The 18,357-nt window shown below is 31.8% G+C and overlaps 2 protein-coding genes across 2 annotated transcripts; one reads left to right on the top strand and one right to left on the bottom strand.

The window, feature by feature from the left end:
• Positions 1 to 1,082: 1,082 nt before the first annotated feature.
• Positions 1,083 to 11,252, bottom strand: LOC113851993 (probable serine/threonine-protein kinase At1g09600). Its single transcript, XM_027482255.1, has 10 exons — positions 11,075 to 11,252; positions 5,436 to 5,848; positions 4,402 to 4,686; positions 3,563 to 3,880; positions 2,775 to 3,002; positions 2,554 to 2,654; positions 2,008 to 2,122; positions 1,510 to 1,906; positions 1,384 to 1,391; positions 1,083 to 1,232 (listed from the first exon to the last, which is right to left on the bottom strand). The coding sequence occupies exons 1-10, from the start codon at positions 11,250 to 11,252 to the stop codon at positions 1,083 to 1,085; spliced, it is 2,193 nt and encodes a 730-aa protein (XP_027338056.1).
• Positions 11,049 to 14,243, top strand: LOC113873245. The gene is made up of 2 exons (XM_027511296.1): positions 11,049 to 11,352; positions 12,467 to 14,243. The coding sequence occupies exon 2, from the start codon at positions 12,751 to 12,753 to the stop codon at positions 13,948 to 13,950; it is 1,200 nt and encodes a 399-aa protein (XP_027367097.1). The 5' UTR covers positions 11,049 to 11,352; positions 12,467 to 12,750; the 3' UTR covers positions 13,951 to 14,243.
• Positions 14,244 to 18,357: the final 4,114 nt, after the last annotated feature.

The following is an 18,357-nucleotide window of genomic DNA, read 5'->3' as shown; positions in this document are numbered from 1 at the left end:
AAATGTTTGTATTTTTCTCAAACTTTATTTTAATAAATAAATTATTATAAATTGCTTAAAAAATAAAATTATAATAATTTAGTATTTAAAATAATTATATTTGATGTCAACTAAGTATCAAACAAGTCCCTCAAATGTCAAATGATACTTATTTATTATATGTGCTTCAAATTCTTGTCCAATAAAAAACATAAAATCTAATAATTTTTTTATAACTTCAGTCTTATATGTAAAAAATTAAAAGAATTTGAAGGCAAATAATTTTATTTTATTCTCTTTTATTTAAAATAATTTTATTATTATGTTAATGTATATTTTTTTACTTTATTTAATACACGCAATAAGAAGTTTATACTTCATTAAAGGTTATTGTATTTTTTTATAATTTTTTCTGAAAGATATTAAAAAAGAATTATGAAATTATAAAAATTAAAACGATAGAATACAAAAGATAAAATAATATACAAATGAAATTATAGTTAAAATTTTTTAAAATAGTATCATGTGAGATTATAGCGAAATAAATTTAATTATAATTATAGATATTTAATGAGCTTTAGTATTATTTCACTTCATGTTTGAATGCTGATGGGAATACTACGTTTAGAAAAGAAGGCGTTTCTTCAGCATTGTGAATTTCTTATGCTAATGGTTTCCTTTATCTTTGAACATGCGTAGATACATATCAAACTTGAATAACCAAATAGTCTTTGCATTAATTAAATGAATAAAATTTAATTTGGCAAAATCAATTTCAAATGCTCAGAGTAATGCCATGGATTTGGCTTTGCCATGCGGAATTGAAACAACTTGCTAGTGTGTTAATTTAATAAACCATAAACTATATATTATACAATGAATTGCTATGGGTTTTGTTTGCTCTACACAATACCATCTAAGATAGTTGTAAAAATACCTGATGTGAAGAAGTTTGTTGAAGCCCAAATAGTATTAGTCATCTCTCGGCGACAAAAGTTGAAATTTTTCCAAATAAATCTTGTGTTCAAGTTTTCTCATCCCAGATTAAATGTATCAAAACTATCTTGATAGTCATCACTAATTTCTCATGGTGAAATAGTGATTCACTTTATCATATTCTCTTTACCCAAATGAGCTTTGCGAACAGCTTGTTGGATTTGCCTTTCATGTTCCTTAAGCATTTCTTCAAGATTATTCTCTGGAGCCAGCAATGGTCCAGAATGGTGGATGAGACTATTTTTGGGAGCATAACACTGCAATCACAAATAAAAGCAATAATTACTTGATAGTTCTAAGGTCATATTGAGCATAAAACACTATTTACCAAAAGCAACATTATTAAGAAAGTTTCATGCAAGGTCTAATGAAGAAGATATCTCTCAACATTCTGTGAGAGGTACATACAATGTTGACTGCAAAATAATTGCACAAATTATCAATAATTCATTTACCACGACACGATCCTTTCCAATAGAAGAAAGTTCTTATTGTGTGAAGACTTGACTCCATCCAACAATTGGTTGGACTCACCGTCAGCTAGCTGGCTATATCTCATACCAAAATGATCCTCTGGCCAATGCAAATTTACACTTAAGTTTCCTCTCATATCAAGCACTGAACCACCTCGAACTGCAACTGAATTAGAAAATCTTGACAATTTTGCAATTCCACCATGCCAATAGGATTTTTGTTTTCTCAACTTAGAGTTTCTTGTTCTAAAGGCATGATCTGGACAAGTAAGAACATCTTCCTCTTTCAAGTTCATATTGCATGAAGATCCATATTTACTCGGATGCATTGAATGGCCAAAATAAGAGAAAACTTTGAGTGCTCTTGACTTTGCAGGTTCAAGAGGGAAGCCATAACCACCTTCCTCTTCAGGATTATACTTCTCACTAATACACTTAGAATTACATTGCCCTTGTCTCTTTGTAGGAAAAAATCACATGAAAAAAGATATATCAGGTAAAACTAAATAACTCAAGTGAAAACAAGGTCCAATAACACTAAGTTTATGATTTAAAGTACCTCCATTGATGTCTGAATTTCAACATTGGTAACAAGTGTTGCCACAACTTTAGAATCTTTAAAATTTCTCTTAACTGATTCATCATTTTCATGTCCTTTATTTGTTGCTTTTCGCCTGTTTTAAAATAAGCAAATGGGTAACAATAGGAACAAGCACAGCCAAATAAGAAGGATCACAATATAAATAAATTAATCGAGCCTCAGGAAGAAGAAGAATAATAAAAAAAAACACTCAAATACATATTACATTAAAGATTATGAAAATGAATATCTCTAAAAGAATGCCAAAGAAAAAAAACCAAGAAATGGAGAGCCTTTCTATCATTCTTGTCATTGCACATTAGATTTTAAAAATGATGTCATTCCCCTTGACTCATTGAGATCTTATTGTACCATATCAATAGAGAAAACAAATCTTCGTTAAAGCTTACACTAGAAGTAAGGGTGTTAAAAAAATTGAACTATTGTTGTAGATGATACAAATATTGTTTGTGACAAAATTGCATGAAAATTTCCTATGATAATAAAAAATCAAAGAAGGAATACCTTCTAGCTTCGTCTTCTCGAAGTCTGGCATCAAACTCCTTACTAGGCGGGTGCTTTGGCAAAGTTGATGGATGACAAGGAAGTGGCTTTGTTGTGAAGAACTAAACACAAAAAAATTTAGGGACTAAGAAAAATAAATTCAGAGTAAAAAACTTATAAGATCATATGCACTCCATTTAGAGAAAAATTGTAGTGTGAACTTTATTCGAACTTATAACTACCTCATGCTGAAGTGCTAAAGATGCAGTTCCGCGATCATTTGGTTCTATAGCAAGAAGGACATCTAAGAGGCTTAGTGCAGATATAGGAAAATCCTTAAATGTCTGAGAAACAACACGTCTGTAAGGTTGTTGAGGTTTAAAAATTGTTGCATGTGGTAGCTTTGACTTCTTCCAGTATTCTTCAGAAGGAGATCCGCAAAGTTTAAAGATTTTATGAAGTTGCTCTACCTAGAATGATAGATACCAAATCTTAATGGCCATTTAAAGTATAGAAAATCAAGACAAATTTAAAACATGCTACAGCGAAGTACTTCGAGAGACCATCAAAAGTACTAGACCATTATATTAACATCCTTCCTTCATTCACAATTTGTAAACTTCTATCTCAAGTTGTAAACTCCCTTTTTCATCAATAACATGATTGCAAATAGCTCTAAGTGGTTTTAAAACTAAGATGTTGGAAATTGGGTAATTAGAAATATGACTATTTTTTCTCTTCTTTCATTTGTGATTATTTATATTGGAAGTGAGAGATTTATAGATTAACTTCAATGTAAAACTAGAAGGAGAAACGAAAATAATCATCACATTTCTAACCCAATTTCTAAAATGTTAGTTTTAAAACCACTTGAGCTATTTGCAATCATGTTATTGATTAGGAAAGAAGAGGCTTATCATTTTAAGACTTATTTCATCAATCTAGGATGCTCAAGATAGAAAATGTAAAAGATTTAGTATGTCCAATAAAATGTAGAATATATGTATCCAGTACAAAAGATAAATACTACCTCAGTGCGTCCAGGCATTATAGGCTTCCCAGCACACAACTCTGCAAGAATACAACCAACACTCCACAAATCCACAGCAACTCCATAATCTGTAGCTCCAAGTAAAAGTTCAGGTGGTCGATACCACAAGGTTACTACACGACTAGTTAAAGGTTGCCCTTGAGATGGTTGAAATAAATTTGCAAGCCCAAAATCACCAATCTTTAGATTGCCATTGTTGTCAACCAAAAGATTTGAGCCCTTTATGTCACGATGCATAACGCCACGATTATGACAATGCTCAAGACCACGAAGAAGCTGTTGCATGTAACACTTGATCTATAACATGACAACAAAATGACAGGCCATTGTGAAAACCAAAGAGCTAGAGGCCAATTGATGAGAAAAGAAAATTAGACAAAACATCAAATGAAACTTTAGAGTAATAAATACAGCAGGATGCAAAAGTGGCCTTTGTCAAAACTAGAATATTGTTCCAAAGAAAACCCTTCATTTCAAAAATGCTCAAAAATTTCCACTAAGCCTTCAGCAGATACAATGCTTTGACTCATCAAATTCAATCGAACAAAAAGTTATTCCTTTGTTATAAAGATAAATTTAGCAATACATTCCATATTAATTTAGCCTGAGAATTTATCGCATGCTTGTATTAATTATACAAGATACTATACACTTTTAGGTCTCATACGATCTGTCATGAAAATAATTTGGTAAGATGCAAGTTTGTATGCATAGAGTGAATTCTGAATACTTAATTTCAAGACAAATTTTACATTTGTAAATGATAGAAAGGTTCTCGTCTACACTCTAGACACATAATCAAATGGTTAGTCAGGTACCTGTGCTTCAGTAAACTTCATGCCAGCTAGTGTAGCAAGCCCTGCAAGATCATGCTCCATATATTCAAAAATAAGGTACAAGCTACCAGAAACCCTTGAAGTAATCATGCCTTCGAGCTTCATGACATTTGGATGATCAAGCCTTCGCAAGACAATAATTTCTCTTGACATAAAACGAACACTTTCTGGATCCATATTAGCAAATCGAACCTTCTTCAATGCAACAATTTTATTTGTTTCAAGATCACGAGCTCTATAAACACTGCTGTAAGTTCCTTGCCCGATCTGTAGTATGGTAGGAAACTTTGTTTGCTTATATCTTAAGAAAAAAATAATAAAAGGGAAAGAATGATGGGATGCCCCCAAAAAGAATTATTGAAGATAAAAAAAAAAAAAAAATGTCTCAAATTTGAACTATTGAAATTCTTGTTATGAAGAGATCTCTAACAAGTATAGGTATCCATTGAACAGAAATAGACACTTCGATGCTTCTGGGCTGAAAGAAGACATGTTGCATTCTAAAAATCAAAGCATACAAACGAAAGGTCATATAATCCTTGTAAAGTTTTCTAAACACTAAACGTATGAAAAGAAATTAAATTGCACTATTGCAGTTAATCTTATAAATGGGGAACTTAAAGCATCTTCAAAAAGAGTATTAAGTCGTATTTGAATAAAGTATCTCTGTAAATGGGAATAAAGCACAAGAAGGCTGAAAATGCAAAAAAAATTCAGAAAGACAATAAACATAAAGAATTCAGTGTAAAATGGTTTGGCAGTTAACACTCATCACCTTATGAATCTTGTATTTTACTACACTCTTAGAACATGCATAGCTAAAGCTTTTTTTTACCTAAAATATTCGCGTCATTCTGGTGACGTATATAACAAAAAAGAAAATGTAGAACTATGGCTTTGAAAAATATATAATTAACAGATGTCTGGACGTTTGATTTGAAATAATATGAGAAAGCATGGGTCATTGAATTATAAGCATGCATTAGAGAAAAGATGTTTGAAACAATTGAACTTGCCTTATCCATCTTTTCAAATGAGTCAGCTCTACGAGGTATCCAACCACTAATGGCTTCCCCAGCAACTGCAGTAAGCCAAGAAGGCCATCCAGCAAGAACCTGTGCTCCTCTTTCCCCTCTCGTTACACTAAATATCCTAGATATCCTAGGTTGTTGTCCTCCTTCTCCACTTCCAAAACCCCCAGACACAGTTGATCCCATCTGGAGCAATAGTTGTGTCGTGTCTTTCTTATCTTCACATGAGGAAAGAAGGGTGGAGGAACCTTCAATTCCATTAGATATGAGGCGTGTAGTAGCATCTTTCTCTGTTACAACTTTGTCTCCCCTTAGGGACGTGCATAAATGTTTGGAGGTTTTATTTTCCTTCAGTTCTTTCGCATGCTTTTTAGCAACGTATTCGTTTGCACATTTTCCTTTGGAGCATATACAACCCATAACAATTATAGGAATCAATTTAATGATTTATTTATATCCTACTCCTATCCTAAGCATGCAAATGCAATCCAATGCAATCACTATGTCTCTTGTTCCTGTTCCTATTCCTTTTCCCTTAAACGCGTAGTTCTATTAAATTAAAGATAACAAAGGGTGTTGGCAAACAAGTGTGCGTAATTGGGGGGTGAGAGAGGACTCACCCAGATCATCGAATGAAATGAGAATTGTGTTGAGGAAAAATGAGGTGTAATCGAGAGAAAATGTTCTGGAAAGAGAAAAAATTGGGATCTAAAATAGCGAGGAACCAATGAAAATGTAATTTATATTACAATAAGACAGCTAGCACGAAGAAACAGAATGACAGAGAGAGGAGAAATAGAGTATGCATTGGCGTCAACCTTAAGCACCAACGACTTGTAGATGCAGAGTTGTTTTGTTTGTTAGGCTTCGCAAAAGAAAGAGAGAGAAAATTGACCATAATTATGATATGATGTGATTACAAATGAAAACTTCCATGAAATACAACGCAAAAGATCTCATGTACCAAACGAAATGAAACCAGGTGCACTGCCACTACATTGCCTGCTTCTTTGCCCTACTTGACCGTATAATTATATTTCATTTTATTTTATTGATAAAACAAAGCATAATATTAATTAATAATTATATTAATTACATAAACAACACATAATGCTAATGCTAAATAAAAACTCGTATTTCTTTATTTTTGTTATATTTCTATATTTAATTGATAGTTTTCTAGCTAACACGATATTAATTCATTTTAACAAAATTTTCATTGTCTTCTTAATTATATGCACATAGAGTTGATAGTTAGTAATTAATGTTTGCATTAATTATTTTAAAATACTTTGATATTTACTTTGCTACTAATTAACAGGTTCATCAATTACTTTTTATAAACTTTTTTCATAATAAACAAAACTTGTTGACAGATAATGCAAATAACATCACTTGCTGAAGGACAATGCAAATAGTTGTCACACGATGCTTCTCGAGAGGCAGCTTTTACAACTTCTTGTTGCTGGAGTCAATTTCATCACTTGATTTAATTAAAGCAAGAATTACAATGTGTATAAACTGTGGGCATATTTTCCAAGCCACGTACTGCAACTAAGACGTTATTTTTTATCGAACACACCTGGAAACACAATGTGGGTGGTCGAGTTTGGTCACAATGTGGGTACTCGTTAGGGTCAACAACCCCTTTTTTATGCAAATTCAGTTTGACACTTGGTCGAACACTTTAGAGTCGATTATCAGCAGAACAAAACAAAATATTTGTAATATAAAAAACCTATGGATGGAGGGATTACTTCGACTATCACAGTCTTCCCCTTTCTAATATGGTGAGGAGAGGAAGGTTATGGTGCAAAAGTTCCCAGCTTTGTTATAAGAGAGTGTTGGGTTGCGACCTCTCTGCGTTGAACCAGTGTTGGCTTCTAATCAGAACGTGAAGAAGCAGGTGGTGGAAGGCCCCCTGTGTTGCTCAGCGTGGAAGGGCGCCACACTGCATGTCCGCCACGTGTCGACACACCAGTTGGAAGGTCGCTCCCTTTGCATGCACGCCACGTGTCAACTCCCTCCCTGGCACATTTTCGAGGTGTTTCTCCCACTGTGCAGACTGACACGTGGCATCTCCTCCGTTGGCGCCATTTAACTCGTGGGTATTTAGTTTCCTTAACTGCCTGTTTTAAAAGTATTTTTCTAAAATACCCCGTTTCCCTCAATCAGCCAAAATATTTGTTAAGCTTAGTGTGAATGAAAGTTGTTTGGTTCCTAAAAATCAACCTACCTACTCTTGAGAGAAATTGGAAAATTTAAAATGAGAAGAAGATAGTTTATAAATTTTTAAAATTATTTATAATTCTATATTTTTATTGATCGGCAAAGCTTTTATTAACTTTTTTTTTATTTTTTTCTTTATTTACCTTTTAAATATTTTTTTTATTTTAAACTCTCAAATAAAGTATTAATTACAGAGATATTTTGTTTGTTTGATCTAATTCTATCTTAAAACTTTAAAAATGTTACTGGTTTGTAAGTTAAAAAAAATATTTTATGTCTTTTTATATGAATAATTATCATTATTTTTATATTAATAGATAATAAAGTTAATAATTTATTTTAAAAAATATATTATTTAATTTGAAAAATATTAAAAAAATTACAATTATTAACTTAAAATAATCTATCATTTAAACTTATATTTTTTATTTTTATTTATTTTAATAATATAATGCTCCCATAAATTGTAGATTTTTTCATACTAGCAAAATTTTCATATATTTTACAGGTATATAAAAGAAAAAAAAATATAATAACAAAATTTTTATTATTAGTAAACAGTAATAAATATTATACAGGCCATAGTTAAGTTTTTTTTTTTTTGTTGAAGAATGGTAAATAAGTGAATTAACCATTTAAATTTGAGTTAATTGACTGATAAATCTATTTTTTTAATGTATAAGAAACTTGTAGCTATTGTTCTAGATTCATAATTATCTTATGCTATGCACAATGTCACTGACGTTGTATATTTATAGTTTATTTATTATTTTAAACAGTTATTTTTTTATCACCGAAAAAGCATACAATATTTATTGTTATCTATAAAGTATTAGTGAATATTACTTTTTTTTTTTTTTTTCAACATTGCACGTTCTTTTCAAATATATACATCTGCACGTTATTGGTCAAGATATGTACAATTCTATTGAACTTTAAAATTTTTCTAGAAAATGTGTTTGGGCTTGAAAATTAGTGGAGGCCCGCCCGTCGAAGTTGAATTTCAGTTTAGTCTACACGACGATGTAAATTGGGTTTATTCTTTTTCATCACGGTACACTTTAGTAACTCTTTTTTTTTTTTAATCTAATTATAAACATCCTTAATAAAAATAATAATATGTGAATTGAAAATATATGTAATACAACACGTGTAATTTTTAACATTACAGATGTATTTTTTATTATATTAAATAGGACTAAACTTAAAATATATAATTTTAAAAAATTTATAAAGTTGTATAGAATTAAATTATTTAATCAAAATACATTATATTTATTGATATGAAGCGTCAAAATCAAGATTTAAAATATTAAATAAAATTTAATATTAATAAAGATTACAACAATTTTAAAATTTAATTCACGTATTTTTCTTATTTTAATATGATTTATCAAAATATTAAATTTAAATGAAAAAGAAAATTAAGGAGTAATATTCGTAAAATAAATATTTAATGTAGCTCAAAAAATTTAAATTTATAATATATTGTTAATTTTTACTCATCTTGGACTCGGAGATTATGTGATAAAACAAATATTAGTGGTTTGTAAAATATTCCCTATAAAACTGGATGTTTGTAGTCGTTTAGAACAAAACTATAACTCGTCCAGCGATTGACTCAACATGTTTAGGTAAGTCACGAGCTTTTTAATCGATCACTAATTTAAAATAAATATATATTTTTAATAATAAAAAAATATATTTTTTTAAAATTTAAACTAATTATATATATAATATAATTATTTTTAACAATAAATTTATTTTAAAATTATTTTTTAAGTTAATTTTATAACTATGAAATATGAAATAATAAAAAAAATTACTTTATCTTTGATTATGTGCAATTTACATCTTGAAAGTATTTAGTGTGACATTTTATACTCTTGAAATGTGCAAAAAATTCTTATATTAATCATTAATCTGATTTTTCTATTTCATAAATAAAAATATTTCTAAATTTTTATTTTTTATTTTTTTATAAATAATTTTTAGAATTTTTTTGTTTAAAAAATAGGTATATTGAATGATAACAGAATTTTTTTTTATACTTTTAAAAGTATAGAATGTTGTGTTTCATATTTTCAAAATTTAGAATATATTATATAGAATCAAACATATAAAGAAGTAAAAATATTTTTTTTCTAAAAAATATTTACAAATATAAATATTTATAAAAATTATAAAAATTTATATAAAGTAATAAATATAATTTAAGCAATAAATTTTATCTCTAATAATTATAATAAAATTAAAAAAATAAAGTAAGTCAAATTAAACTAAAAAAATAATATTATTCTTGATTAATTTTAACCTTGAAAATATACACGTGACTGACTCTAAAACAGAATAATTATACTAAATATTTTCTTCTCACACAAGATATTTTTATTTATAATCTAAATATTAATTGTTAAATATTTTAATTAATTAAATATAATTTATTATAATAATTAATTGTTTAATAGGATGTGTTAGTCAATAAAATTAAATAAAATCTAATTTGTATTAATTATTTTTAAAATGTGATGCTTGAAAGATTAATTTCAGAGGTTCACAAATTTCCTATTTTTTAAACACTATTTTAAAGAAATATAATTATTTAAAAAAATTAAAATTTTTCTATGTGAAAAAATTTCAAGGTTGAAGTCAAAGTATATCGAAAATTATGACAAAGAAAAATAACAAAAAGTCAAATTTCTAATATTTGAACTTAAATATTTCTCATAATCACTACCATATTGAATAGTTTGCTAAATATATTTGTTTGACATTTAAACATTTTTTGCATTATGAATAAAATGGACATTTTGCATGTACTCATTCACATGAAATCGCATTAAATATCAGTTCATTACAATACATGTAAACAATTTTTTGATACATATTATAAATGGTGGTAGGCATGTCTCATTACTCGTTGCATGATTCTATAATTTATTTATTTATTAAAAAAACCTGTGATTTAATTTTCTAAAAATTAAACGTATCATTGTCCTTTTATGTTTGTTTTTACCAAATGAATATTTTTGAACACATAATAATAAATTTGCATATTTAAAAGTTATTTTAATAAAAAAATTAACATGATTTATACAATGTGACGACACTTTAATATTTGAAAGATGAAAATAAAGACTTATACAAAATAGGGTTATAATTATGCAAAAATTATAAAATATTAACAAATATGATTTATTGGAGTAATTAAGCATTATGAAACCCAACAGAGGAAGGTAAAGGAAATATTAGGTTTGTTTAGATTGTATGGCATTGGCATGACGAAATTAATGTAGAGATTAGGTTAGATAAATGGGGAAGAAAGGATTTAGTATAAATATAAAGTTGATAGAGGCGCATGTAATGGGGAAGAAAGAGAGCGGAAGAGAGAAGACCCGGCAGTGTAACGACACGTAGGTAGGGACAAAGCCGAAGCAAGTCCTTTATCCACGAAGCGGAAGGTTCGGACGACACAGCTGGAGACAGGCTGTCACCAACAAAGTCCCACTCACCAATTCCTCCTCTCTTCTCTTTCCTCTCTCCATTCTCCTCTTCCTTCCTTCCTTCCTTCATTCTCTCTGTCCCTCCCCCCTCCCTCTCTCTCCCCAATTAGGGTTATCTGATCCCCTTCCTTCCCTTCCTTCTTCTTCACTCGATCATCCTTTTCTGCGCTGTAAGCTTTCTCCTCACCTCTTTTTCGCTCATTTTCTCATGCTTATTGCCGTTTTCTCCTTCCTTTTTTAGCCTCTGTTGCTGCGTCATGTTTGTTTTCCCCGTGTTGATGACGTTCAATGTTCGAATATATGTATCTATTTGTCGCATATTATTTTCTTTTATTTCGTTGCATTTGCTTGTCGATAGCTTATATTTAGATTTGAATATCGATTAAGGTTTACCCTATGTTTGGTTGTTGAGATAGCGAAGGAATCAAAGAAACTGAACTTGTGATTTTGTTCCTTGTTTGAATGCCAGAGAAAGTGGGAACGATTAGTTTTACTAGTTAATGCGGGTTATCGATAGCTGCCTTCTGCAGGCTAAGTCTGTTTATTTCGTTTACTAGATAGTGTTCATTTATTGCTATCGTTGTGGAATTCATGTTAAGATGTTACTAGTTGTTAGAAAAGACCCTTAAAATATGTAGAATATCTTTCAGTCTGGCTTTGTATGGTTATCAGAAAAGAAGGGAAAGGGAGCTCTTTATAATTGCAATGGAGTCTATTTACTGTTTTAAACTTAAATGTTTCTGTTGCAGCGGACAAATCCGATCAGAAGTCTCCACTGCTCCTCCCTTTTTCGGAACTTCTATTTTGTGTATTTTCTTTATAGGAGGAGATGAGTCATAGGTTTTTAATTTGAAGCCTGTGATGGAACAACAGATACTGGTTGTGGACGTCATATATACTTGACTAGCTGTCTGACATGACACGAATTAATTCAAATAACTGAATGCATCAATGTTTCTTTTGTAATTTTCAAATTAGTGTCTCCTTTCTGCATGTGATCCACTATAATGCAGTGCTTAGTCTTATACCTGTTTCGTTTTTAGCTTGTATAAATTATTTTTCCTTTCAAACTGGTTTTTCCATGGTCTGTCTGTGTATTGGCACGCAGATGATCACTAACATGTGTTAAGCTTTTTGATGATTCTTAAGACCATTCCTTGAGTTTGGTTAGAATATCTTAACTGTGATAATCTAAGACTGGGGCGCCAACATATTTTTATTTCAGTTTTCTGTTTGAGCATTCAACTTTCACCTTTACTTATACTAAATTTTTGTTGATTATAGGTGCTTGATTTTGATAGTCAATCTTTGAGCATATATGTTCTGAGGTTGGTGCTTTATCCATACTCTTGGTGCTATTATGAGTGCACGGAAGGGTGCTCCTTGATTGATCTGGGATGCTGCCCTGAGTGATTATGCATACCTGGATTGAGTTCAATCATCATACTCTTCTTTTAATATTGTCAACTCTGTGAGTTATACTTTAATTCTGGGAAGAAGGCACAACCACAGAGGATTTCTTGTATCCATGCTGTCAGAGAGCATGCGTGGAATCTGCACATCGGGTAATGCCCCTGTCGAGATTTGCTGCCGATGCATTCGGTGTGGTGACAATTTGTTTAGTAGCCATCTTGATTCTTCTTGGGTTGATGTGCATTGCCTACACATTTTACTTCCGCGCTCATATTCGTAGTCCAGGTTTTGGTCAGCTCAATTATTTTAGTGGTCCTTGGATTATCAGAATTGCGTTCATCCTATTTTCAATCTGGTGGGGTATTGGCGAGATTATTCGGTTAACTTTGTTAAGGCGTGTCTTTCACTTAAAATGGGAGGAAACTGTTTGCAAGTGTTACATTGTGTCAAATATGGGGTTTGCAGAACCGTGCCTCATTCTAACACTTGCGTTTCTCCTTCGTGCGCCCTTGCAGAAATTGGAGACTGGAATTATGAGCAGAAAATGGAATGTGAAAACATCTGGATATATTCTTCTTTACTGCCTTCCAATGTTTGTTCTTCAGCTTTTTGTTATTTTGGTTGGACCTCAGTTAGACAAGAATAAGGGTTCTGGAAAAAAGTTGCCTCATTATTTTACAAGTGCAGCAGTTGCCTCTTCAATGGCAGGGGAGAATGAAACCTCCCTCTGCACTTACCCTTTACTCAGCACTATTCTCCTTGGCCTTTTTGCCATTATCCTGACTTCCTACCTTTTTTGGCTTGGTAGTCGGATTTTGAAATTAGTTATTAATAAGGGTTTGCAGAAGAGGGTTTACACATTGCTATTCTCAGTTTCATGTTTCCTTCCATTAAGGGTTCTTTTTCTTGGTTTATCTGTTTTATCTGAACCCAAGCATTTTATGTTTGAAGCCTTTGTTTTCTTGGCTTTTCTTGCACTAGTATGTTGTGTTGGCTTGTGCATGTGCACGCTTGTTTACCTTCCAGTTGCTGATTGTTTAGCGCTGGGGAATCTACAAGACTTAGAAGATAGGAGGTTTACTGTTGATCATAGTGATACTGTGTCTCTTATTGCTAACCAGAGTCATCTGGAAGATAATGTTGAAGAAAATGCTCGGTCTAGTCCTGGTAGGTATTCTGATGCATCAACAAAGCGTGGATCAATTTCATTTCGGACATTGGAAAAGGGTGTTACTTCAACTGGAACATTTGTAGAACTAAGCCTTTTCTCTCCGAGCCGCAGTGCAACCCCTCCTGGATCGCCTCCTCTTCTAGGTTGGCCTATGCGATCCCCAACACAAGTTATTGGTCCATAGTGGCAGGCTAGAAACTGAATATGTTGGGTGAATATCAATTTTGTGGAAAAGGGAAAACTGATTGTAAAGGGTTTAGCTTCAATAAGGCTTTTTTTCTCTCTTAAATTTTTGTTATGTTTGCTAATTCTAGGTTATAATGTTTTTTCCCTGGAATTTATTGTGAGTACCTCTTTACTTTTATGTATCATCTCGACAACTCTTTACTTGTTTCTATTTTCGTACTTGAAATGTTGGAATACTCTTACGTAAAGGCATGCATTCTAAGTTGCTGTTGGTTGACCCATACTTTGTATTGGGTTACGGCCTAATGCTTGATTTGAGATCCTAATTTAACATCTTTAAAGTTATCGGGCGACCTTTTTTGTGGTGGTATTACTCTGCTTAGTCTGGTCACACGAGCCACGATCCAACCTCCTTTAGCATAAAATTGATGACTATCTAATACCCCACAAATTTCGTTGGAATGATCTGGTAGCTAGGTCTCCTTAACTTTGCTTAAGATATGTATTAGAGTTGAGTTTCAAAAAGATTATGACTTTATTAAATACTTTTTTATTTTATATTTTTATAATAAAGTGATAAACTAATGTCAATGTGTAAATATTTATTTGTTTGCAAATAAAGTATGATTTTTAATTAAAAAATATATTTTTAAAAAATATTTCTACTCCCAAACATAGTTCCGATAACCGAAAGAATCTCAAAATCAAACTCGTTGCCTCTCCTTCCAAGGGCGTCGTCTAACAGTTAACGTCCAGTAAATGGTATTGTTAATTTGGTTTTTTGAACATATTCAAGAATACATGTTAAAAGATATAGAAATAGTAAATTGATTAAAAGTTATAGTACTTAATATTATTAATATATCAAATTTTATAATATTTTATTGCGTGTTTTTAGACACACATAAAAACTGTTAATAATTTTTTTTACTTTGCAATGATAATTAATTAATATGATTTAATTTTGATTTACTTTTACTTTAAAACCTATTTGTTAAGAATTTTGAGCTCATGGAGATAGAACAGAATGTAAACGATGAGAAAATATTGTGATTTTTTTTATATCTTGAGAATACATTTATAACAACTTGATATAAACAGATAACATAATGAAATTAACTGATAGTTATTTTTTTCTCTTGACATTCCTTCCCGAACTTATGGTTTTCATGTTGGTAATCTTAAGTTTGTTTTTAAATGGTAAAAATTGAGGTGTAGAGATGGATTTAGTGAGGAGGTTTGCTCCTTGATATTCAACCAGTAGATGTATCACATGAAGCTCATTCTTCATTGCTTTGTCTTGAACAAAGTACAGATTTAACTCAAAATGTTTAGTTCTCGAATGCATCACTGGATTAGCCGCTAGCATCTCTGTGCCAAGGTTGTCACAATAGACTCTAGGAGTTGAAGTAAGAACCCTTAATTCTGATAGTAAGGACTTGATCCACTAAACCTCTATAGTAATTGCTACTATACTTTGATATTTAGCTTTTGTGCTACTTCTAGAGACAACTTGTTGCTTCTTGGAGGCCCATGAGATGGAATTAGGACCTTGATACACCACATATTCAGTTGTTAATTTTCTTTCATTAGGGTCAATTCTCTAGTTTGAGTCACAAAACTCTTTAATTGTCATTTCTCTACTTTTGGTTAGATGTAAACCATGAGATACAATTCCTTGTAAATACCATAAGATTCTCTTTATTGCCTTCCAATGATGTTCTTGAAGGCAATGCATAAATTGACATACTTTATTTATTGAGAAGGAGAGTTCTGGCCTTGTGATTGTCAGATATTATATTGCTCTTACTATGGATCGGTAATATGATGAATTAGGGACTGATGTAAAACCATCTGTTGATAGTTTAAGACCAACTACCATTGGAGTAGGTTGTGGTTTAGAATCACCCATGTTTGCTCTCTCTAGGAGTTCTCAAATGTATTTTGTTTGAGTAAGCAAGAGACCACCTAAGGGTGTATGTTGAACTTCTACTCCCAAGAAGTAATGGAGAGGGCCCAAGTCCTTGAGAGAGAACTGTTTAATTAGCATGTTGATAAGTTGTTGAACTTCTAATGTTGAACTTGTAGTGACAATTATGTCATCCACATAAACCAGATCTAGCATTATGGATGTAGGGGGTGAACTTCATGAATAAAAAAGTGTTACTCTTTGCTGATTGAAATTCCATCTGTTTGAGGCATATGCTGAGTTTAGAGAATCAGGATCTAGGTGCTTGTTTCAAGCCATAGAGTGCCTTGTTTAGCTTGCAAATCTTAATCTTGTTACCATTGGTAAAGCTTGGTGGTTGGCTCATATAAACACTCTCTTAGAGGTCACCACGTAAAAATGCATTGTTGATGTCCACTTGATGAATAGGCCAGTTGGATGAAAGAGCTAGAGAGAATACAATTCTGACTATTGTTGGCTTTATAACAGGGCTAAAAGTCTCAGTAAAATCAAGACTTGCTCTTTGATGATATCCCTTAGCAACTAATCGTGCTTTATGTCTTTGGAATCTCCTATTTTCATTAAACTTGAATTTAAAAATTCACTTGCAGCCTATGGCTTTGTGCCTTTTAGAAAGATCAGTCAGAGACCACATATTATTTTGCACTAGAGCATTGAACTCGTCTTGCATTGCTTGGCACCATTCTTCCTTGGATAGAGCTTCTTTTATTGTGGTTGGTTCAACCTTGTGATCATAGTCGATGCAGTTGCATAAGTCTTAGGTTTAAACACACCAGCTTTAGCCCTTATAGTCATTGGATGACAATTTTGGAGAGCTTCGATTTGGGAACCTGCAATAGGAATGGCTTCTGTGACAACAGATGCATTAATAAAGTCATTATTCTCAACAGACACAATAGGTAAAGTGACAGATGGAATATTATCATGTTGGACATGCAAGGGAGCAGGTTGTAATGGAAATATAAGATGGAGATATAGTATGAGTTAATGAAGATTCAGGAGTTTGTAGGAAGGGGTTATCAGATAGTTTATATGGAAAAACATATTCATGAAAAGTCATATGTCTAGAGATGTATGTTTTTCTTGAGGGCACTAAGCAAATATATCCTTTATATTGAGGACTATATCCAAGGAAAAGACACATTTGAGACTTGAAGTCTAGTTTATGTTGGTTAAAGGGTCTTAGTAAGGGATAGCGTGCACACACAAAGATTTTGAGGAACTTGTAATCAAGTTGTTTTTTATAAAGGGTTTCAAAGCGGCTTAGATTATGTAGGGTAGGTGTGGGAAGAGTGTTGATAAGGGTGGAGGCAGTAAGGAAGATTGCACCCCAAAAATGAAAGGGTAAAGATGCTGCAGCAAGAAGGGTTAAGCTTGTTTCAGTTATATGTCTACGCTTTCTTTCTGGAGAGCCATTCTGTTAATGTGTATAGGGACAGAAAAATCTGTGACGAATTTCATGTTTATTCAAGTATTTACTGAATTTTAAATATTCTTTAGTATTGTCTGATTGGAAAGCTTTAAGTTTAGTTCCAAGTTGGTACTCAATAGTGGTTTTAATTGTAAAAAGACATCGAAAGGTTGAGATTTATTATTTAAAAGAAATATCCAAGTATACTTAGAATAAACATCTACAAAGACAATGTAGGATCTGGCTCTACTAGAAGAGGGAATAGGGGAGGGCCCAAATGTCACTAAACACTAATTCTAGGGGAGAGGAGTATACAAAATTTGAATTATCAAAGGAAAGTTGGTGTGACTTTCCCATACAACAAATTTGACATAAAAGAGAATTAGAACTATGTGTAAAAGGATCTCGACATTGTTGCATAACAGTTCTGACCACTTTGAGGGACAGATGACCCAATCTTGCATGCCAAAGATATACGGGCTTGACAAGAGAATCCTTAGCAGTTGTAGGCCAAATAGGGAGAAACATGTTGGAATGGAGAAAAGACAGAGGTCATCTTTAAGCCTGCCTTGAAGAACCAATTACTTGGTATCCTGAGTTTTGGCATTACAATAAGTGGGATAAAATTCAAAGAAGACATAATTATCATGTGCAAATTTAGAAACACTAAGAAGATTTTTAGTTATGCTGGGAACATGCAAGAGTTGATCTAGTATGACATGATTAAAAGAAGGAATATAAAATGTTGATTGTCCAACATCCTTAATATTCAAACCTATACCATTCCCTATTCTAACACAATCTGATCCTTGATAATCTGACTTGGAGAGAGAGGTTGGTTTCATCATGATTTATGTGATGAGAGACTCCACTATTAGGGTACCAAAGAGGATCCATGACAATGGAGGGAGTGGCAAGCATGCGTTGATTAGATTGCATATTAGATTGAGTACTATATTGAGTATTGTGAGCTTGGGGTCCTCCTTGATATTCCTGATTGAACCTGTGCCAGTAATCTATAGCTA

The sequence above is a fragment of the Abrus precatorius genome, unplaced genomic scaffold, assembly GCF_003935025.1.
Source record: "Abrus precatorius isolate BTA unplaced genomic scaffold, Abrus_2018 Scaffold10, whole genome shotgun sequence".
Lineage (NCBI taxonomy): Eukaryota > Viridiplantae > Streptophyta > Magnoliopsida > Fabales > Fabaceae > Abrus > Abrus precatorius.
Note: the sequence above shows the minus strand (reverse complement) of the source record. Positions and strands in the feature narration are given on the sequence as shown.